Below are 23,357 nucleotides of genomic sequence, written 5' to 3'. Positions count from 1 at the left end.
CTCGGACAACTCGCAAAAGAAAACACTTCCCATTTTAAAAGACTGAAAATTGAAACAAATTGAAGACAAACTTCAACCTAGGGTTCAGGTTTATTCTCTTGTCTTCTCCATTTTGTGGTAATTCTTGTTGGGTAAGACCAATTGTCGGACGAAGCTGTTAACAATCGCTAGAGTCATTGAACCGGTCTTGGGATTAACAATATATTTGTGATTCTGCAGTACTATCAAAGGTATCATTTCAAATTTCATTTCTGATTTTCGTAAATATGTTATGGCCTTATGTAGAGGCGGATCTATGATTTGAAGGTTATGGGTGCCATAATTTTCTTTAATATAGATCTTGTAATAATTAATATAGAGTTTGTTCGGAACGCTTGTTTCATTCATTTTTTTTAGTTTATTCGGGCAATTTAATTGGCATTTTTTTATTTGCAAATATGAAAATTATATCTCGATCGCATACTCGACTTGTGAGATTTCACTGGATATGTTGTTGTTGTTGTTAAATAAAAATTACATCTCATACATCAAGAAGCAAATGTAATTAGCATTTTAAAGAAGGAATCACACCTTCATTATTAACAATACAAGTATTCAATATTTTTAATTGGGAACTACATCTTTTTTGTATGCTAAAATAAATCTGCACAAGTAAAATAACATCTCCAATAAGGGAATTTCACCAATCTGAATAAGAATAATAAAAAAATATCTTCAATAGATAAACTATACCCCATGAGTAAATGCAGAATTAGATAAACTACAATATTCCAAAAAGTAAAATAATAAATCTCATATTTTTCTAGGCAATGCTTACGAAATATTCATCATAATTTAATAGTAAAGAGATTTAAGTTGTATTTAACAATTATAGAATAACACAAAATTTTATGTTATAATTAAAAAATTATAAAAATTAAAGTTGATCTCAATCCAAAATTCCTATCAAGACCCAAGTTTTTTGATTTTGAAAGAAAAAAATTACTTTAAAAGATTTGAGATTAATAGAGATGCTTATTTTATGAAATTTTAAATTTTGGAGGCTCTTTTTTGAGTGATCTTGTTAAAGATCACAAATAAAATAATAGAATATAGACAAAAAATATAAAAAATAATAAATGACAAATAGAGGTAGCCAAAAAGGAAAATGATTGGCACAAAGGAAATAAAATGCAGAACGAAAAGGGAAAGTCAGATAAGGTTCAAGATAAATTCGAACTTGAATTTTACACACGAGAAAAACTTTTAAAAAGGTCTACCGGCTATGGCACCCAGGGGTGGCCCGATGGTAAGGCAACTCAAGCAACTGCTTGAGGTTCCATATCTATGGGGGCCCAAAATTTTCTAATATTAAATAGCTGCATATGATAATTTTTTTTAAAAAAATATCTAATATATAAAAAAAAAATACATTTTTCATGAAAAAGGAAATAAGAGATAATTTGGTAATATGAATAGTTACTTTTGGGATTCGCCCCTAAACTTTAGGTGTGAATATGTTTCTTGACTCATTTATACACTATCATCATTATCATGAGGCCCATATTACTTTGATTATTTTGTCTTTTTTTACAAGTTCACTATCTCATAAAATATTCCGTCAAGTAAGATAGTAAAAAGCAATTGCAACCCTTTTTTGTCAAGCTTTCCCGGCATTGCACCAAAAATATTGAAGCAATAAAAGTAATATCAACCTATCTATAAATGTTTGTTAAACCAAGTTCAATTGTTCTGTACTTTTTTTATTACTTTGCATCTAGAATTTATTATTTTTTGATATCTTTTGTTTGTAACTATATGTATCATCTTTTTATTTATTTATAATCCTAGTCAAGAAATCGATTATAAATAAATTATTAATAATTTACATCTCAAAAACTAGAAAAATAAACTTTAAATATAGTTTTACTAAATGAGTTTTTTAATACTAAATGGCCCCTCATTGAAGTTTGGCTTTACGCCCCAAACACCATTGGGCCACCCCTGATGGCACCTTTGTCTAGTTTGCAACTGGGGGTGGCGGGATCAAATATTTAACCTCGTTTAAAAAAATTTCTACATAAATATATAATAATTTTGCCAACGTAGCGGGTGCCATACCACCCCACCCTAAAGGGTGGATCCACCACTGGCCTTATGGGTTTATGTTAATTTGGTTTTAGAGGATGTTCTTATTTCGATTTGCTTGCCCATTATGCTCAACTACCCAAGCAGAGCATCAACCTGTTTATAAAGTTAGATGAATCTGTATAACCCTCTCCAGGTTCATAACTCCCATGTTTATCATACGTTTTTAACACATTAGGAATTGAAAAATATTTAAGTAGAAGAAAGCTAATGTTTGTGGTATGTCTCTCTCGTTTATACTTCATTTGTGGTTCTCAACTTGCAGCTTATATGCTAAGTTTAAATCCATTTTGTGGGTTGTCTCTCTTGTTCTTAAACACCTGAAGGCCGTAAAAGCTTTATGGGTTCATTATCATTTGTGTATGTATAGAAGCTTGTCATTAAGGGTAAAACGAGTAAAATAAAAAGTCTTTTAAGTTAAATTGCTTCCTCGTATAGAAATGTGTCGTTCTTTTTGGAATAGACTAATAAGGAAAATGTGCAATATAAATTAAAACGGAGGGAGTAATATATTATGTTTTGTACTTCCAAAAGTCTTTGAATGTGTCCTTGAACATGTATTCCCGGTTCTTCATTAATCTGAGATGACTATTCGGTTATTCCTTATGGGCATTTGATTTCTGTCGTTAATTAACTCGAACAAACATTTTATCACCTGTAGTTCAGCTGTGTTGTTTTCGTTTAAGTACAGTTATTAAGCATCCTCTCTTTTTAAGCTCCATTTCTGCTTGCAATTTAAGGATTAAAGTTCTGAATTGCGTGATTCTCTCATAAATTTTCTGGAATGAAGCTCTTGGCCGGGGGAGAGAGGGTTCTATTGTTGACTTGGAGCCGCTATTTCCTTCTTCCTAGCATTTTATGTTTGACTGCCATTTGGTTAACGTTGGTGGCCAAGATTCTTATTTACGGTAGCGAAAATTGCCAGTTAGCTTATCTGCTAGCGAGCTATACACTAACTTCGCTGCCCTGGTTGATTGACATACAAAAGAATCCTATCATTTAACTTTAGCTATGTTTAAGATATACATTAAAATACTAATGAGCCTATTACTGTTTTTACTAATGAGTACTGTTTTTTGTCATTAAGGTGTAATGAAGATTTACTGTTCTAGATAGTGCAGTGGTTGTGCCATTGCAGCAGCTACTTTTTAGTTGCAGTTTACGTAGTAAGACAATTGTTAGCTGCTGGTTTATGTTTTTTCTTTTTTCTTTCTCCTTAGTTGCATCCTGTGCTTGCCTCCAGGATCTTAAAAAACTAGGAAAAGATTTATCCGTTTTTCAATGTCAATTAAGTGCTAGAATGTACTTTGCAAGCATCTGAGCGCCGCTTCAAATGATATTCTGTTTAGTGTGTCCGCTGCTGCTCTAAAAGCAGTAGAAATCATTTGTTCCAACAATTGGTATGGCGGCAGTGTTTCCAAATAATGAAGAATCTAGACGAGTTGAATGCTACACAAATTACTTCTAATCAAATCAAGAAATTACTCAAAAAAAGCCTAACTCTGGCCATCAGACAAGAAAACCAGAATATTATGTTCTATTTTGACACCACGCCGTGTTGAGAATCATGGCATTTAAAAGCTTAAACTGTTAGAAGGGAGTACGACTTTGAATATGTATTTTGGATTCACAATTTCTCTTGAGCTTAATACTTGGAAAATTCTTGTTGATGGGTGGCAGATTTGTACTGTACTTCTGCCAGCTTTGATATTATGTTTACTTGTTTGAACTGTCTCATATAAGAGGGTGGTGGTGTCAGGTGTGGGATGGGAGGGATAAGGAACCAATGTTCTGATCAAAAGTGAATAATAAGATGACATTGTTATAGAAGACATCAACAATTCTATATTTCGGGTAGATAACATTTGTACATTTGAAATTTCTTATTCTAGGTACGCATGTGAACTCTTCAAAACTCATTGGTTATATTTAATTTTCAGATTTTTATGTTGGTTTTTCTTGCTTTATGTGATTTGCTTGTGTCACATAGGATATTCAATGGAAAACATAGATAAAAGTTGGATGAATCTTCGAAGAGAAACCGATGAATATATCCGTGGAGTGAATGATTTCCTTGATTTTGCATTTGAACGAGCTGCTCAAGGAAAAGAAATAATGTGCCCTTGTATAAAGTGCATGAATCGTTATTGGTATTATAGAAATGTGGTGGAGGATCATTTGGTTGTTTACGGGTTTGTTAAAGGATACAGCAAATGGAATTTTCACGGGGAAGGATATTTCTGGAGAAAACGTGAACGTCCCAATAATGATGATGAAGGTCCCAGCATACATGACGATAATGATGGCCTATTTCATGACAAGGCAAAGTAAGTTTTCCTTGAGATACCATAGAAAGATAAGTTGGAAGCTGCTGAAAATTTTGTTCTCTTTTTTCTTCTCAATCGCTAGGAATTCAGAGAGGATTTATTTTCTGGTGTGTATTGCTTCTACTTGATTTCGAAAATCAGTAGTAAAACAGAGTTTACTACTTGGGTTCTATATACATAGAATAAATGTCTTTAGAATTGGATGTCTTTAGAGATCTCAAATAAACTATGAAATTTTGATAAAGATGTTAAACTCACTTGAGCTTGACATTCTTAAGTCGAAAAGAGCTGTACTAAGCTTTTAAAGTTGTTGATGCAGTAATTGTTTTTGGAGTTTTCACACTTCAATGTGAAAATGCACATCTACACTTGATTGAGATGAACCTACCCCTTTATGTTCTGTACCCAAGTTTAAAATTTACACACATGTTAAGAAACAAAAGAATGCATGCAATTCTTGAAATGAGATTTTATAATATGTCTTATTTATGGTTTTCTACTGTTAATTACTGGTTAAAGTAATTTCTACTAAGTAAATTTGCTCAATACTTCAAGGTATGATGTACTGAGCAGGTGATGGTTGTATGTGAAATTGGTTGTTGGATATGAACATGTATGATAAAAAAGGTTTACGGGATAGAGTTTTTGCCAAATATATATAGGGGAAACTTTACTGAAAATTTTATTGATTGGTTAAGTTTGCTAGGATTGTTGTACATTCCTACTCCAACTTTAGTTGTGAAATTAGTATATATGTTGAGAATGTATTTCTTTCCAAACATTTGCTAATATTTATTTATTATCTTTTGTAGGCGAATCAAATGAACAGAGGGTTGAGAATGAAGACGCTATTTAGAATCATGAGATTGTTGCAGAAATCAGTAGTGTGTTCAAATATTTTATGAACTCTTAGTTTGGAATTTTTCTCATTATCATGTGAGAACATATATGCTCTCAAGTTGCTATACACTATTTTGCATTTTGCTTTTATTGGTGGATATTTGGAATTATGATTGGTGAACATTTTACTTTCGTGATTTGTATATATTTTGTGCGTCATGTCTCATTTTATTGTGCATAAATAATTATCCAGAACTAAATTTAATAAACAAAAATAAAAACGGTTTCTTGCAATGGCTTATATAAACTATAAACTTTATAAAAATTATTGCAAAATTTTCTGTCTGTTTAATATATCGCAATAGATTTGAATCGATAACAAAAGCAATTTTTTGAACTCCTTTAATTTGTCATTTCACTTGTAATTTACCTTATATCAAATGGATTCAATAATTTATACAAAAAAAGAAGAAGGTACCTTTCTGCACAATGTAAGTTTTTGGAAAAACGTTTAACAATATATTTTTTTAAAAAAAAAAAACTTTTTTGCCTTATTTGCAGAATGTAATTTTTCAACGGATGATATTCAATTTTCTCTACCTAACTACGCCCCTGGACTGGTGCATAGAATCTGATCAGATGGTGGTAGTTCTTTTTCTTTTTCTTTTTCTCCTCCTGATTTTCCTCGTCTATATTTTCTGTCTTCTTAATTATTGGGGTTAGGTGTGGGCTTAGGCAAATCCGAAATCCAAAGCGAAATCTTAATTTTTTGGATTTTTGGTTTGGTTTTTCGGATTTTAGATTTAATTTTTAAAATTTTTGGATTATGGATTGGATATTGGATTTGGTACTTCGAATATTTGGATATCCGAAAATCCTAAATTATATTTAGTAATTATCCATATGTCAATAGTAAGAAGTTAAATACCCTACCCATAAGATATTATCTCATATATTCAGTATTAATTACTAAGTTTCTGTCAGAATACTTTTTATTTGGATATGATTTTACTATTGCTACTTCTTATCGACTTTATTAATGTTTGTCTTACATTTCATTGATAATAATTTCATTACTTGAATACTTTATTTGGATGATTGCAGTGAAAATGATGAACTTTTCAAGCAATTTAACATGAGTAATTCATTTGGATATTCATTTTTTTTTTTTGTAAAAAGAAGAAATATTTCAACTTATAAGCTCAAAACCAAAAATTCAAAATATCCAAACCGATTAATCAGAAACCGAACTTAAAAAATCCGAATCAATCCGAACTTATTTGGATTGGAATTGGATTGTAATTTCTTTCAATTCGAAAATCTAAAATCCAAACCAAAATTTTCATATTCAATCCGAACGGTCCGAAATTAGTGCTTGTTTGACACTGAAATAAGCAACTAAGTCGATTTTTTCGTTGCTGTAACTTATCCTTTCATAATATTTCAGATAGCTATTCTCTCCCAAGTAACAGGCTGAAAGCTTCTCGAGAAGGGTAAGCAGGCAAACCCCAAAGTTGCGCTATATTCAAATTTCCACGTCAAGCTAGTCTTTTGCCAAAAAGAGTTAGTTTTTGTTTTCACTCTAAAACTGTGAAAAAACTTTAAAAATATTTATAAATTATGCTACCATAAATATTTTTTATGTATTAAATATATTTAAAATTTCTATACATATAATGTCGGGTTAGTTTGGTTTCGGTTTGACTTTTTTTTAGTTAAAACCAAATCAAACCAAATATGGCCGGTTTTTTTTTCCAACACCAAACCAAATCAAACCAAACCATAGTCGAGTTTTTTCCTCTCGGTTTGACTCGAATTATCGGATTGGTATGATTTGTCGGTTTTATGTGTACCCTGAATGAATAGTGTGGAAAATTAAAGTTCGCAGACGTTCCTGAGTAGTCAGAACCATGCATTAATTAGAAGGGCTTTTCGAACTGTCGTGTAATAGTGTCATATATATATATTCATGGATAGAGTAAAGGAAGAAGCTTCCACACTGATCACAAAGAACTACAAATGGCAAAGCTGATCAATTAGTTTCGCAGCTTTATTCTCTATTTCTTTCTTGTTTCATGAATTATATTATCTCTTTTTCAGCCCTTCGCTTTTGTTACTTCCAATGTTCTCTAAAATTTACAAGAAAATCTACCCTCATTCCAAACAAGTTATTCAAACCACATTGTGGGAATCCTCAACTTATGTGTGGTCAAATTATAAAGAAAAAAGAAAGAAATTTTATGCATGCATGGGTGATATGAATATGATGCCATTGATTTGACAAGTAACTGAGATAAAAAAAAAGTACTATTTATCTAGTTTTCACCTCATTATCCAACTTGGAAATCCTGACCTTAAATGACAACTCCATTTTCAGGCTTACCTACGAGCCTTGCAGAGCCAGTTAAATTTTTTTTTTTTTTAAAAGAAAAACTGAAGAATGCATACTATATATAAATGTATATATTGCCAAGTGCTAAGTGAGGCAGGTGTTAACATTTGCGTATTATCTAGTATCTACACAAGCTTAAGGAAAGTAGTTTAGGCCAAAAAAAAAAATTAGAAAAAAGAAACAGACGTGAAGGTTTGCTACTTTTACCATACAAAAAAACTAAGGTGTCATCTGATCGATAATTCCTGAAAATCGTTAAGACTTCAAGATCATTACCTAGCTAATCAAATAAATAAGTGAAAAAAATTGCTTGAAGATGGTTCTCATTTAAAAGAATTTCATGCCTGATTTACACATTTTAACATAACAAAAATAAAATTGCATAAAGGACTAATGTGAAGAAGGGTTATGGTTTTAGTTCATGATAGAGGGAACGAACTCAGATATCTCACTAACCACTTACATAAGAGATCCATATATTAACCTAACATCAAAACAAAGCAACTATCTCAAAATTTTTATAAACTCATGAAATATCTTTTCATGGAGATCAAATACATAAGTCCGTATCATAAATATGCTGCTTAAACCCTGGAATTAAGGAAATACATAGAATTGTGCTCAGAAAAGTTCATCAATAAAATTATTTTACTCTAAAAAAACAAAGCAACTAGGGGATGATAAGTCGAAGCCATGTGGAAACCAGCTAATTGACAAAAATTGAAGGAAAAAGCACATCATATCAGGGTCTCAGACCAACATTAAGATAAAGAAATTAAATCTCAAAAGAATATCTGGAAATAATTAAAAATGAAGATAAAAATCGACCCAATTAAATCTCATCTCCTAGGATAAGTTAATTTCAATAATCCCTAAATATTCCACATACCAGTTAGCACCTCATTAAAAAAAAAATATCACAATCAAACTTAAATTAACCACTTACCTAAAACATCCCAGGATCCATCATTTGGTGAACATTTGGTACATGTCTTGATGTTTCACAATATGATCTCCCTTCTTCATTGTTCTTGAAATTATAATATGAGCTCAAGGAATTCTCTTTTTGTTTCTTGTTGCACTTGATTCTATTGATGTCATCCCAATTCATGTCTTTACATATTGAAGCATTTTTATTACTCTTTATCAGTTCTTGATCTCCACTTAGTTTACGCAATGCATCAATTAAAGCAGTATCACGAGCTTGAATCCATGCTCTTTCACCAGCCCAAAACTTTTGCTCATTTTCTATCCTAATTGACTCTTGTTTCCTCCATTCTTCTTCCCTTAAAATCCTCTCTTGTTCCTTGTGTTCAATTGTCTTCATCATTTTCTCTAACCAAGCTTCTTGTTTCTCTATTAACTTCTTCATTTGTATGTCCACAAAGTCTCTTATCGTAGCTTTCCAACTCCTTTTCCCCCTTCTCTTCTTCCTCTTTTTTTTTAAATCATTGTCCGTATTGAGTTCGCTATCATCGGATGAAGTAGCGTGATCAGAATCAGAGGAATCAGAGAGATTATTAAGACTATCAGAGAGCTTAGGACCCTGAGGATGAAAATTATGAGCTTCTTGGTTATTGTTGTTTATGGCATTGTAGTGAAAATTACTGCTTCCAATATTGTTGGTTTCTGATATTGAGATTGTATTGCTTGTTTTACCATAAAGTGCTTCGAGCTGTCTAAAGTATCTATAATGTTTGCCATCTTGTCTTCCAGCTTTCCCTTCTTTAGTCTTCTTGTAATATTTGTATAAGTTCTCAAATTTCTCCCTGCACTTCTTCCCACTCCTTTGATATCCATGTTCCTCAGACATAATCCTAAAATTGGAGGTGAAAGAGGCATGCATTAGAAGATTATAGGGTGTTAATTAAGGTTTATAAGTACATAATACTCCATCAACTCCATCAGTTACTTATATTGGTGTTTAACTGAACGCGAAATTTAAGAGCAAGACAGACTTTTGGCACATACCAAAAACACTCTTAGAACTTGGGGTTTTAAATGTATCAGGAAATTTTTATGATCTAAAAAACATGACATTAAAGGTAAAATGAGAAATTTAATGTTAAAGTGTTTACAAAATATAGAAACGCTTCATTTTTTTTCCGAGAACATATTAGAAAAGAGTAACATATAAAATGGAATAGATAGAATATAAAAGAACCCTAGATTAAATGGCTAAATGGTCAGTCCAACAGGCAACAACTTCAAGTGATATTGATGGAAGCAGCAAAATAGGTACTTGGCATCCAAAAGAATCCTGCCATTTTTCTAGCTAAAAGGAAGTAAAAAGTCTCTTGAATAAAGCCAGCTACTCATTCTTAAATTATGTGATGATCAGAAAGCGAGGTAATGAAACAGCAGAAGTGACGAAATAAAGATGAAAATAACAACTGATTCTCCAACTGAACTTCAATGAACTGTCATTTTCTAACACACAAATAGTAACCAATTAATTCACTGAGGAGGTTGCTTACAATTGCTGCCTATACAGAAAACCTCACATAAAAGCAACTCTTGTTCTGAACATTACTGAGAAAATTGGGTATTTCCCATCAAGAAACAACTTAAGACCTCCCCCACACCCCACCCCAAAAACAAGAAAAGACAAAAACAAAATAAAATTGATGACAACTTTAATACAACTAAACATATCAAAACAAAACAAAAATGGGAGGAAGAAGTAAAATAGAGACGTTGGCCATCTATTGAATTTGTTGAGACGGCATATATAATGAACACAAGTGTTGCTTTCTCTACTAGCTTAATTGTTTAGATGAGATTATCATACAATTTAACGGAATTTTTAGGCGTGCAAATTAAAGTTTCTCCCTTTATACACTTTTGAGGATGGTTCGGGAGGAGCTGGTTCCGCCTTCGGCTAATGAGGAAAATTTCAGGTAGCTTCCCAAGCTGGTGCGTGAAAGCAGAGGTGAATCCAGGAGTTGAAGGTCGCGGGTGTACTTTTGGATTCAATCAAAATCTGCTTTGTATACACGATGCCTACTATTAATATATCACTATTTTCTAAGGACATACATGTATAGGGAGTTTTTGCCGAACTTAACGGGTGCCGTGACCACGACTATAAAAGTAAAAATTGTAAGCTTTAAACCCAACCCTTTTTTTGCTACTCACTATCTAAGTAACAAATCCTAAGTCAGTTTTCAAGGCCAGAAGCTCGGGGATTGAATAACCCCATCCGTTGAATTAGGTTAAAGTATTTAGTGGGAGGGTACATATATATATATATAGTATACCTGGAGACTCCATCCCAAAGGGGACCTTTCTGATTAGCTTCCTTGAACTTGGAATCAAGTTGTGATCTAACTTCAAGTAGTGTAAGAGTCTCTTGCCTTGGCCACCGTCCATTGCCGCCGTCACCACCTCCGCGCATAGCACCACCACCACCACCACCACCACCACAACCCTCCATCTCCGACGCAGTACTAAACGTGACCCCGCCGCCACCGCCACCGCCACTAACACTAGGTCTAGCAGTTGCAGTTGCCGTGGGATGAGGAAGACAATTGTCATGTTGTGGCACAGTAGTAGCCATTACCATCTCATAGTGTTGATGATTGCATAAAAAATCCGATTGCAGATGTGGCTGAATATTGGAAGAAAATATAGGCCTTCCGTTCAAGTACTGTGTTAGATCCATCATTCCATACTCATGATCATCCATTTCCAAAATATTAAAAAAACAAATTAAAAGCGTCAGCAATAAGAAAGGAGGAACTGAGTCGAGCTTAGTGGATTTCGAATAACGAATGATTAAACTAAAAAAAGAAGAATAAGGACAGTAGGAGGAAGAGGTGATGAAAAGAGCGATAGACCCGGATCGTGTCCTTATAGAAAAAAAAGCTTTGAATTTCTAGTACTTATAAAAAGGACTTGTAGGGAATATATATGGACCTTTTTCTCTTTGTTCACGGCAGCTAGCTGCAATATAAAGCTCGTTCACTCTTTTTTCTGTCGTTCTTTTGGATGTACATAAATATATGAATAGCACAAGTCATAGATCAACTCAGCACTTGGCCATCTCCAATTTTTCATTTTCCTATTACAAAAAAAGAAAGAAAAAGAGTGAAAAAGTTTATTATAGTACCATAATGCTTTCCTCCTCCTCTTACAGCCTGTATGGGCCAAGTTTCTCAAAGACAAAAGTCATTTTTTTTAATTTAAATTTTTTTTAAAAAAAGTTGAAGTATTTGACCAAAATTTTAGAAGAAAAAAAGTTCTTTTGAGTAGAAGCGGAAGCCGTTTTGGAGAATTAAAAAAATAGCTTTTTTGAAAAGCACTTTTGAGAAAAATACACTAATAGCTTGTTGGGCCAAGCTTTTTTTTGGGCCAAAAGTATTTTTTTTTTGGCCGAAAGCACTTTTAGCCAAAAATTGAGGTGTTTGGCCAAACTTTTAGAAGGAAAAAAGTGTTTTTGAGGAGAAACAAAAGCAGTTTTTGAGAAGCAGAAAAAATTAGTTTCTCTTCAAAAGCACTTTTCTGAGAAGCACTTTTGAGAAAAATACACTTAGAAGCAGTTTTCAAAAGTTTGGCCAAACACCAATTACTGCTCAAAAGTGATTTTCAAATTAATTAGCCAAACACAAACTGCTTCTCACCAAAAGCACTTTTTTAAAAAGTACTTTTTAGAAAAACACTTCTCAAAATAAGCTGATTTTATAAGTTTGGCCAAACAGGTTATTAGAAACACTTTTTAAAAGTTTAGCCAAACACTAATTACTGCACATAATTGCTCTCAAATTAATTAACCAAATACTACTTTTTTTTTTTCAAAAATACTTTTGAGAAAAAGATATTTCTCAAAATATAATTAGTTGATTTTTAAAGCTTAGCCTAACAGGCTATTAATGTGGGCAGAGTTTACCCAACAAAAGAAAATTTTTGATACATAAACTAAATAGTATCATGAAAATATATCTATATATATATATATATATATATATATATATATATATATATATAGATTTTCTTGTAGTATATATTAATTAAGTGGTGGTAAGAATTTCACTTGTCATTTTATATTTCAATACTGCCCACAAAAAGGTCAACTTTTATATGACGTCAGTCATAACAGGTCAGATAAAATAAAATGATAAGATTAAATAGTTTCAAATAGAAAGAGCTACGACAATCTTTTTGAGATATACCTAAAAAGAAAAGTGTGCTACAAAAATTGAGTTGAGCAGTTAATAGTACTATGATACTCAGATCCTACGTAGTTAATGTAGTACGTTGGAGTATATAATTCCCTTCTTTCCGTTTGCTTTTCTGTTGATTACATTATTACTGTGTTTTGGGTACTGACTTTTTAGACCGCTGTCACTTATAACAGCAACAATATCGACGAACAACAGCTGTGGCGCTCTGTGTATTTAGCTACTAGCTGTGTACTGTAGAAGAGTACAATATTTTGGGATATGTCTGAGCTTTTTTAATTTCAGACATAAAAAGCTCTTGTATACGTTGTAATGTATTACTGACTGATCTCTCGTAGAGTCCAGAACCAAAATAATGCATTTTTGGATTCAAGATACAAAAATAGGTGAAAAACAAAGTTAGTAATCAAAATACATATAACGCCATTTTAAAGGAAAAAATGGCGCTATACCTTAACAGCCGTTTGCCAGTTAAGGTATAGCGCCCTTTAAAAGGGCATTGTACTTGAATATGAAAAGACAGGTAAGTATAGCGCCGCTTATTAAGGCGCTATACATATTTTGTGGTCACACCAATAATTATTCTGCGCTTAATTGACATAACAATAATTCAAATAGGTATAGCACCCTTATTTAAGGCGCTATACCTCAACAAATTCAACCCCCCGGATTGGGCATTGCATTATTTAAAGACGTTAAGGATTTTGTAAAAATTCATTCAGAAAAATTCTCAAGTCTTGTTAAATTTTTCTTCGTTAAATTGTTTTGTATTTTGTCATAATGTCTGAAGATCGAACAATTAGGGTTTCATTTTATTTGGGGGGGGGGGGGGGGGGTGGGGGTGAGGTTATGGTGGCGAATAACTCAGTAAGCTATAGTTTATCTCCACAGTGTCATGTTAAGTTGCCACTTACAATAGAGTATGATAGATTGGTATCGTTGTTATGTAAAAACAATGAGTGTGAGAAAACGTTTAGTGAACCTTAAAGTAACCGGAAGATATCCGTATTCAGTCACTCAGTAAGGGGTTGCTTGTTATGTGAATTTAACATCGAGGATGATGAAACTCTGAGTGATTTTTTGAGGATTCTGGATGAATACAGGGAATTATTTTTGATAAAAATGTTAGAAATGTACGTTAAGGCTGAAGACGTTCGCAATAATGAGGTTGCGCAAAGCAGGGATATCCCTTAGTCATCGGGTGGTTATTTTGGAGCAGTTTTAGCCGAACAGGTTCCGGCTGAAAGAGTTTGTCCTGATCTAAACTTATGTCCACGGGCGAATGAGGAACACGAAAATAATTTCTCTCCTACTTTATATGATCCACAAGACGAGTGGTAAACTTCGATTCCCCTTTGTGTTACGGTGTTTATTTTTGTTGTATTGAATTTGTATTAACACTCATATATTCCATAGGGGGTACCGGCCAGATATGAATTTTACAAGTTATGAACCAATGCCTAGTTGGAATATGCGTAGTTCTTGGTATGTTGGATCATGGGGGTCCATCCGGGAGTCATCACCAACAGGATGATGTCCATTATGGGATGTCAACACATTACGATTTGTAAGAGAAGTGACATAGCTATATGTAAAGTATTTATCAATTTGAGTAACTCATTATTTTGTTGGTGAGGTTGTGGTGGCGAATAACTCAGTAAGCTATAGTTTATCTCCACAGTGTCATGTTAAGTTTCCACTTACAATGGAGTATGATAGATTGGTATCGTTGTTATATAAAAATAATGAGTGTGAGAAAACGTTCGGTGAACCTTAAAGTAACCGGAAGATATCCGTATTCAGTCACTCAGTAAGGGGTTGCTTGTTATGTGAGTTTAACATCGAGGATGATGAAACTCTAAGTGATTTTTTGAGGATTCCGAATGAATACATGGAATTATTTTTGATAAAAATATTGGAAATGTACGTCAAGGCTGAAGACGTTCGCAATAATGAGGTTGCGCAAAGCAGGGATATCCCTCAGTCATCGGGTGGTTATTTTGGAGCAGTTTTAGCCGAACAGGTTCCGGTTGAAAGAGTTTGTCCTGATCTAAACTTATGTCCACGGGCGAATGAGGAATACGGAAATAATTTCTCTCCTACTTTACATGATCCACAAGACGAGTGGTAAACTTCAATTTTCTTTTGTGTTACGGTATTTATTTTTGTTGTATTAAATTTGTATTAACACTCATATATTCCATAGGGGGTACCGGCCAGATATGAATTTTCCAAGTTATGAACTAACGCCTAGATGGAATGTGCGTAGTTCTTGTGTTTTGGATCATGGGGGTCCATCCGGGAGTCATCACCAACAGGATGATGTCCATCATGGGATGTCAACATATTACGATTTGTAAGAGAAGTGACATAACTATATATAAAGTATTTATCAATTCGAGTAACTCATTATTTTGTTGGTTGTGCAGTGAAAACGAGCAACTTGAACGTCATGTCCTGACTCAATTGCCCAAAGACGACATATTTAATCAGGATCTAGGAGATGCACAGAGTCAGGAAGAGAACAGTGATTATGACAACAATGCCGATGAGTCCGGAGATGACACACCTTTCCCTGATGAGGGTGATGATGGGGAGGAAGAGAATGCTGGACCTGATTTGACAAGGGAGCATGCTCTACCCCCCGTTAGACCAAGAGTGTACGAGTTCCACGTGTCATTTCATTCAAGAGAGATTCCCTACCTTGATCATTTTCCAAGTATGCCAGATGTGGATGCCCTCACAAGGGATACTGACGAAATTCGGACAGCAATGTGGGATGAGTCTAGACCAACGGTGCTGTCAAAGGGCATGCTTTTTCCTGATAAAGTGCGCCTAACGAGGGCGGTGAAAATATACAACGTAAAAGAGTGTCGTGAGATGACGGTATAGGAGTCAACTCCGGATGTATACAAGTTTGTTTGCCGTAGATGGTTTACGGGTTGTAATTGGATGCTGCGTGCGAAGAAGAAGAAAACAAATATGTGGGTTGTGGGTAAATACATTGGCACCCACAATTGTGGAATGGACACATTCAGTGGGAATCACTTCAACTTGGATGTTGACTTGATTTCTCTTGTCTTGATTCCACACATTGAAGCATCCATAAGGTACAATATCAAACAGTGTATTACATCCATCCACCAGGAATATGGGTGCAACATTGCCAAAAGAAAGGCATATCTCAAGCGCAAACGTGCGTTTGAAATTATTTATGGTAACTGGATAAGTCATTTGCATCTCTACCCAGGTACATGGCCGCATTGCAACACTTTAACCCCGGGACTGTTGTTGAATTGAAGCTTGAGCAGAGTCTAGTAATAGCAGAATATATATTCAGATACGTGTTCTAGGCATTTAAACCAGCAATTGATGCTTTTGTGCATTGCTGGTCGGTAATATCCATAGACGACACTCATGTCTATGGAAAGTATGATATTAAGATGTTGATCGTCGTTGTAGTAGATACTAATGGAAGTATATTCCCCTTAGCTTTATCTATTTGTGCCAATTAAAGCCAAGAGACGTAGACACTATTTTTGAACCACTTGAAAGAGCACGTTATCAAACAACGTTCAGGTATTTGTCTAATATCTGATCGACATGGTGGTATTTTAAGTCCTATACAGAATTTGTGTGCATGGCAGGAACCGTATGCCTACCACCGTTACTGTGTGAGGCACCTGAAGGCCAATATCTAGAAGGCATATCCCAACAAGGATTTGCATGATTTAATGTGGATGGCTACAATAGATCACCAAGAGTGTAAATTCAGGAGGCGCATGGAATCTATCAGGCAGGAAGACGAGGGAGCCTATCATTGGTTGATACGACATGAGCTTGACAAGTAGACTTTGCATGCGTATGGTGGCAGAAGATGGGAAATTCTGACTACAAATGTGTCAGAGTCTTTCAACGGGTTATTGAAGTCTGCACGAGGATTGTCTGTCACTGCCATAGTGCGAATGTCATTCAAGCTGATAGCGGAGAGGTTTGTTGAAAAGGCTACAGGTGCATCGTCATTGATGGAAAGGGGTGTTGAATTTATGTCAATACCAATGAAAAGATTTGACAAATACAGGAAGCGAGCATATTGGCATTCATTTTTGCAGTATTGTAAAGAGCGAAATATTTTTGAAGCTCGCACCGCTATCCATCACAACCGGGGAAATAATACACACACCGTAAATGAATCCAGAAGGTTATGCTCTTGTGGGAAATGGTCCATTTACCACATGCCGTGCTCACATGCCATCAAGCGCTTTCAACATACAGGTCTAGGGCCAACCAACTACGTTGATAAAGAATATAGTGTTGTTACATTCTTAAACACCTATAGTGGGCAGTTGCAGCCAGTGGGTGCTGAGCATTATTAGCTGTCAAAACCATTTAAAATAGTGTGTAACAAAAAGTTTTTGCATCAGCGACAAGTGCAAAAATGAACGCGTATATGGAACCAAATGGATGTTGGTGATACCGTTTATGCACGCAAATGTGGCATATACTCGCAAACAGGACACGACCATCGTAAATATCCTTCAGCTGGTTTGGGTGATGGCGGTAATCCAGCTCCTGGTGGAAGTTCATCTAATGTGCCCAACTATCAAGGATACACATAGTGTTTTGTTTCCGTAATGTAGTTGTAATAAGTGTATGTACTTGTTTATCTTGCAGAATGTATGAAATAAAATTATGTTTACATTGTTGTTAAATCTTATTGATATTTAACATTAATACTTCAGTACAACAATCTAACATAAACCCTTTTTTTTTTCTAAAAACAATTGTCTTGTTGACCTGAAAAAGTTGTTCGCGTGCAAAAGCTATCTTCTGGAAAAGCTGCATTGTACCGGAAAGAATCTTTAACACGCGAAGCATAACGCGGTTAAATACTACGTTATGTATGTTGTCTTGTCATCCTGAAAAGCTGCTCACCTGCAAAAGCTATGTTCTGAAAAAGCTGTATTGTACCCGAAAGAATCTTTAACACGCGAAGCATAGAGCAGTTAAATACTACGTTATGTGTGTTGTCTTGTCTACCTGAAAAGCTGCTTGCCTGCAAAAGCTATTTTCTGGAAAAGCTGTATTGTACCCGAAAGAATCTTTAATACGCGAAGCATAGCGCGGTTAAATACTACGTTATGTGGGTTGTCTTGCTTATAAATAACTAGCGCATTTTAATTATTATCTGCGCTTAACCATAACAAATAGCAAAACTTTCCATACATTTTTCATTTTTCTTGCATTAACAAATGTCTGGACGCAATGACCAACCAAGGTGCTATTGTGGCAAACGTGCGATTATGAAGGCATGTTGGTCCGATTGTAATGTTGGGCGCAGATACTGGATGTGTCTATACAAGTTTGAATGCAATGACGAAAATCATTATATGTTTGAGGAATGGTATGATGAACCCATTAATCAGGAATACTATAAATCATGTTTGCAGTATGTTTGCAATATGAACAGTGAATACCAACGCCAGATCTCTAAAATGCAACGAGAAATTGCGGCATTGTAGGAGAAACTAAAAGAGGCGGAAGAAGAAAAAAATAAAATGGAAGAGAAATCTAAGTGGTTGGAGTAGAGAATAATAGGCGGTAGTGACTAAACAAACACATGTATGTGTTGAGTGTAGTATTTTATCTTTATATTTTCCGTATCATGTATTGTCATTAGTTGTACTAAATTTAAATTATGTTAAGTTGCTATATTTGTGTTTGTGTTGTAGTATTAAATAACGAAGAACCGGAGAAATAAAAACATAATGCGCATATAATGTAAACAATAAAAATTATTGCAATTATTTACTGAATGGCATATGTACATAAAATACAAAAATAATCAATGCGTCCCACATCCTGTATGCTTTAATGCAGCCGTTGGCCTGAGGCGCATCCTATCCCGCCCGGCTATGCTATCAGGATCATCCTTATCACGTCACCTCTTTATCGGAGGATGCACTGCAGCATGATCGTCAGTAGGGCTGGCAGGCTCGGTAGAAGGGGTCGTCTGTCCAGTAGTAACCTACAAAATAATAAGATATTTTAGTATATGAAAATATATATTTGTAATATACGTGTTAAGTCACAAAAGTTTAAATTGTCTTACCATGGTCTCGTCGGGCTCTTGAATATAATCATCCGCCGCAGCCATATGAGTATCACACAATGTGGCCTCCGTGACGGGTGAGGACGGAGCCTTAATAAAAAAAATATAAAGATATTTATGGCTAATCAATGAGATAAAATAAATTTAAATGTAATAGTAATACAAACATACCTGCGCCTGTGAAAGATCCCCAGCATCCCTCGATGATGAGCCATAACTCAGCCGGCGCCCAATATCCACATCTCGTGTTGGTCGATCATTAGATCAGGAAAATACAAATCCCGATCTTCTCACGTAATGCCCGTGCTCGTGATCAACAATTGAGCTGACAGGGTCACCTGCAAAGTCCCTGGAGTGAGCTGAAGCTGAAGACTGAACGACGGTATGCTGCTGTGAGAGTTGTTTTGCTCATGGAGGTCACCCGGTTGATCAACTCCAACATCCTCAACAGGTGCCTCAATGCCCCCTCGCTGGGGACCACCTCCTCATCGACCCCCACGACCTCGTGGGATACCCTTACCTTGTGGGGCACGCCTGCCAAGCCGACCATATTTCGGGTCCACTGGTGGCCCACGATGGTACTGCTCTGGCGCCACATACTCAGCCTCGTATCCTAATCGCCCATCATCTCGGGCTCGCCTTAACGTCCGGGAAGCCAAATCGGTAACCTGTCGGCCATACTCGTGTAAAGCGGCTGCTCTCTCGCCGGTATGCTGCTGCATCTGCAGTCCCAACTGGTGGAACACATGTAGGCCAATAACCTGCACAACATGTAAAATATAAATTATGAAATACTAGGTTAACATTATAAGTAAGTATACCAAATAACATACCAGTGCCTCATGCCTCCCGGCGTATGGAACATACCGACCGCCAGCACGATAAATGAGATTCCCGACGAAAAGTCGGGTAACGCTGCGGTACTAGCCCATATAATCATGCTCAGTCTCCGTCCAGTCAGGTGGAGGAGGGGCGGAATCAGGTCATGTCACTGGTCTCAAGTATCGATCTGCGCCTCTAGCCATGCCATATATGTCTGGTCCACCCTGGAATGATCATCCCGCTGGTAATGTGTGATATGCCAGGCGGGCGATGGCGGTACAAGCTGCAGGCAACCAAACTGGCGAAGTACTCGCTCGGTGGCATGATGCTCCACAATATCAAGGCACATCAACGGGACAGAAGAGCTCCACATAATTCGATCAGTTGAGCAATAATCGGGCAAACTAGCTTTTAGCTCGTCGCTGTATGGCCTCCAAATGAACTATTAAGTAACAACAGAAAATGTGAGTATATGCAACACATATGAAGCCAGGCCAAGTAAACTTAGCTATACATTTACCTGTGCGCCCTACAACAAATCCAACAAATCCCTGCACAAAGGGAGATTATGTCGAGCCTCGTACTCTCGTCCATATCCCCGCCTATCAAGCCACCTCCTAGCTAGAGGGAGAAACAGAAATGGTGCACCCGGAGCTAATGGTTGTAGAGGTAGCTGCAACTGCAGGAACCGCTCCCAGGCCCAAACCTAACATACAAAGTGGACGTAAAATTTAAGGTATATTTTTACTAGGTATGTTATAATGAATAGAGTATTCGAATATGTTTTCACCTGTAGCAGCGACAAAGTTTCAACAACGTCACGCTAGGTGCCCATGCTCGCCCGGCACATCTTCTTGTACAAGTAGCCGAGAACAGCAACCCCCCAGTTGTACTGGGTAAATTATCTAGCCACTCAAGATGATAAAGAATTCTCAAGATGACTAGATTCCCCGAAGAGTTCGGGAACAAAACCCCTCCAAACATAATAAGTAGCAGCAACTTCGTATACCGGTGAATATGAAGCTCCGGTGTATCGTCTGTGATGTCAGGGTGTAATGCCTCCAAATGCTGTCGGACAGTCGTCAACTGCAGACGACTGGACCCAACTAGTGCAGTCTCTTCTGGTGGCTGTAAACCGGTGAGCTACTGCAGCATGTCCAGGTACTGCAAACCTGTCTGCTATCTCATGGCATGCGGCAGAGCAACAGGGTGTCCATCAACGGGCAGCCCATACATGAACTCCACGCCCTGCAGCGTGATGGTGGCCTCGCCAATAGGCAAATAAAATGTGTGCGTCTCCAGTCGCCACCGCTCTATCAGGGCCGTGATCAACGACCAATCAAGCTGCAGCCGGCCGATCTCCACAATCCTATAAAAACCCGTATCCTGGAGGCGTCTGACTATACAGGGATGGAGAGAGTGGTCCCTGAGAAAGCCCCACATATCGTCTACTCTCCTGGTGCGGAACGTCTGGGCCAGTAACTGTCCCTCCCATATGTGGGACGACCTATGATCGCCCTGTAACAACACTAGCTCCAGGCTGGCAGGTCCGGGATGCAAAGGCGGAACCTCCATATCGTCTACTGTAAATTAAACAAGATTAATTACATTATTTTACTTTAATATGTTAGTTTTATTATTTTATATGTTTGTTTGTAAATTAAATAATTATTTTTATAATTATACAAGATTTAATTATTAAATATTCATATATGGGTTCCGGGCTCAATATCCTGAATTCTTGTGTTCATGATGAGAAAATTTTCTCGATTTATCACTCAACATGTCCGTTATTTTAAATGTTAGTTTATTATTTATATGTTAGTTTAATATTTTATATGTTAGTTTTATTAATTTATTTGTTAGTTTTATTATTATATATTTTTATTTATGACTCACTTATTTTTTACTATAATAAAATTAAATAATTAATTTTCATAATTATACAAGATTCAATTAATAAATATTCACATATGGTTTTCAGGCTCGATATTTGAGGCCCAGTAGCACCAAGATATCCTGAATTCTTGTGTTCATGATGAGAAACTTTTCTCAATTTATCACTCAACATGTCTGTTATTTTAAATGTTAGTTTTATTAATTTATATGTTAGTTTTATTATTATATATTTTTGCTTATGACTCTCTTATTTTTTATTATAATAAAATTAATATTCGAAAAATATTGTTGTTTTCTCATATTATTTTCTTACGATGATTGACTAGAATTGGACAGAGTTTATGTTTGAACTATCAGCTATTTTAACGTATTTTTGGGTATAATAGATACTTAAATGATTAATTTCAATAACTACAAGGATACTACGCTAAAGGGCATTACAATATACTATGCTAAAAGGGTACTACATTACAAATACAAGCACTACATTAGGCCACAAGATACCTCTAGAGGGAACTAAAGTAACAATTTATCTATTTTACTACTCTTTAAGCAAATAAATAATATAAACTAGATAAAAATAATAAATAAATTTAATCACAAAACATTCACAAAAATACATATACCATAGTAAAAAGTAACTTATTAACATTTTTTTTAACAACTAATAATAATTTCTCTATTTTTACTAATTTTTTAGCACACTGATATCATAGTCCGGATAAAAATAACAAAATAGTTAAATAGCAAAACAATCACAAAACAACATAGAACACATTAAAAATAACTAATATGCATTTTTTATACGAGTTTCAACAAAAACTAAGTCGAAATCCCTTGATTTAAGGTTTTTGAAAAGTTGAAGATTTGACGATTTAGATCCGAAACGAGCAACACACAATGAGAGAACGCCTTAGCTTGGAAGTGAGACCGAGAATCTTTACTTTTTGTGGGACGGGTGGGGTCCACTCGAGGTTTTTTGGTCGTTAATGGGGGGACCGCCTTTTTTTTAAGTTTTAATGGGGGGAGGAGTTCTGGTTTGGTGGGGAAGGGAAGGGGACGATTTATTATGTAGGTATAACACCGTTTATTAAGGCGCTATACTATAGCGCCTTAATAAACGGCGCTATACTTACCCGTCTTTTCAAATTCAAGTATAACGCCCTTTAAAAGGGCGCTATATGTATTTTGGTCACTAACTTTCTTTCCACCTATTTTTGTGTCTTGAGTCTAAAAATACATTATTTTGGTTCAGGACTCATCTCTTGTATACGTTGCACCGTAGTAGACAAGCAAAGTGATAAACTATAATAGGAGTAGTAAATTTTTAGGCTTTCTGTTGTTGCTTTAAATTTGCTCGTAGCTACATTATATTCTTTTTGTTTTCTTCTTCAACACAACAACATTTTCTAATTGGGTTTCGAAAATTTTGCCTGGTGGAGTCTGTCGTCCTTTTGAGTTTTCTTCACTAAGTGAGTACCTCTATCATTGTTTTTGCTTTCCGGTAGAAACATACGTGTCCTGAACGGATATATATATATTGAGTTTATAGATTTTGGATTTTATATATTATTGAGTTATGGATAAATTATTTATATATATTAAGTGAATTTTTAATACAAATATAAGGTCTAAAATTTCCCACCTTTTCTTTGCTG

The 23,357-nt window shown here is 35.4% G+C and overlaps 1 protein-coding gene and 1 long non-coding RNA gene across 2 annotated transcripts; one reads left to right on the top strand and one right to left on the bottom strand.

Annotated features, from left to right (window-relative positions):
* On the top strand, window positions 1-5,520 carry LOC107781714 (uncharacterized). Its single transcript, XR_012706457.1, has 3 exons — window positions 1-230; window positions 4,118-4,454; window positions 5,267-5,520. It is a non-coding gene; the product is annotated as an uncharacterized LOC107781714 (long non-coding RNA).
* A 2,860-nt stretch (window positions 5,521-8,380) lies between these two features.
* On the bottom strand, window positions 8,381-11,746 carry LOC107781713 (trihelix transcription factor PTL-like). The gene is made up of 2 exons (XM_016602451.2): window positions 10,947-11,746; window positions 8,381-9,503 (listed from the first exon to the last, which is right to left on the bottom strand). The coding sequence occupies exons 1-2, from the start codon at window positions 11,372-11,374 to the stop codon at window positions 8,633-8,635; spliced, it is 1,299 nt and encodes a 432-aa protein (XP_016457937.1). The 5' UTR covers window positions 11,375-11,746; the 3' UTR covers window positions 8,381-8,632.
* Window positions 11,747-23,357: the final 11,611 nt, after the last annotated feature.

Source organism: Nicotiana tabacum, chromosome 24, assembly GCF_000715075.1.
Source record: "Nicotiana tabacum cultivar K326 chromosome 24, ASM71507v2, whole genome shotgun sequence".
Classification (NCBI taxonomy): domain Eukaryota; kingdom Viridiplantae; phylum Streptophyta; class Magnoliopsida; order Solanales; family Solanaceae; genus Nicotiana; species Nicotiana tabacum.
This window is presented reverse-complemented; position numbering and strand designations above follow the sequence as displayed.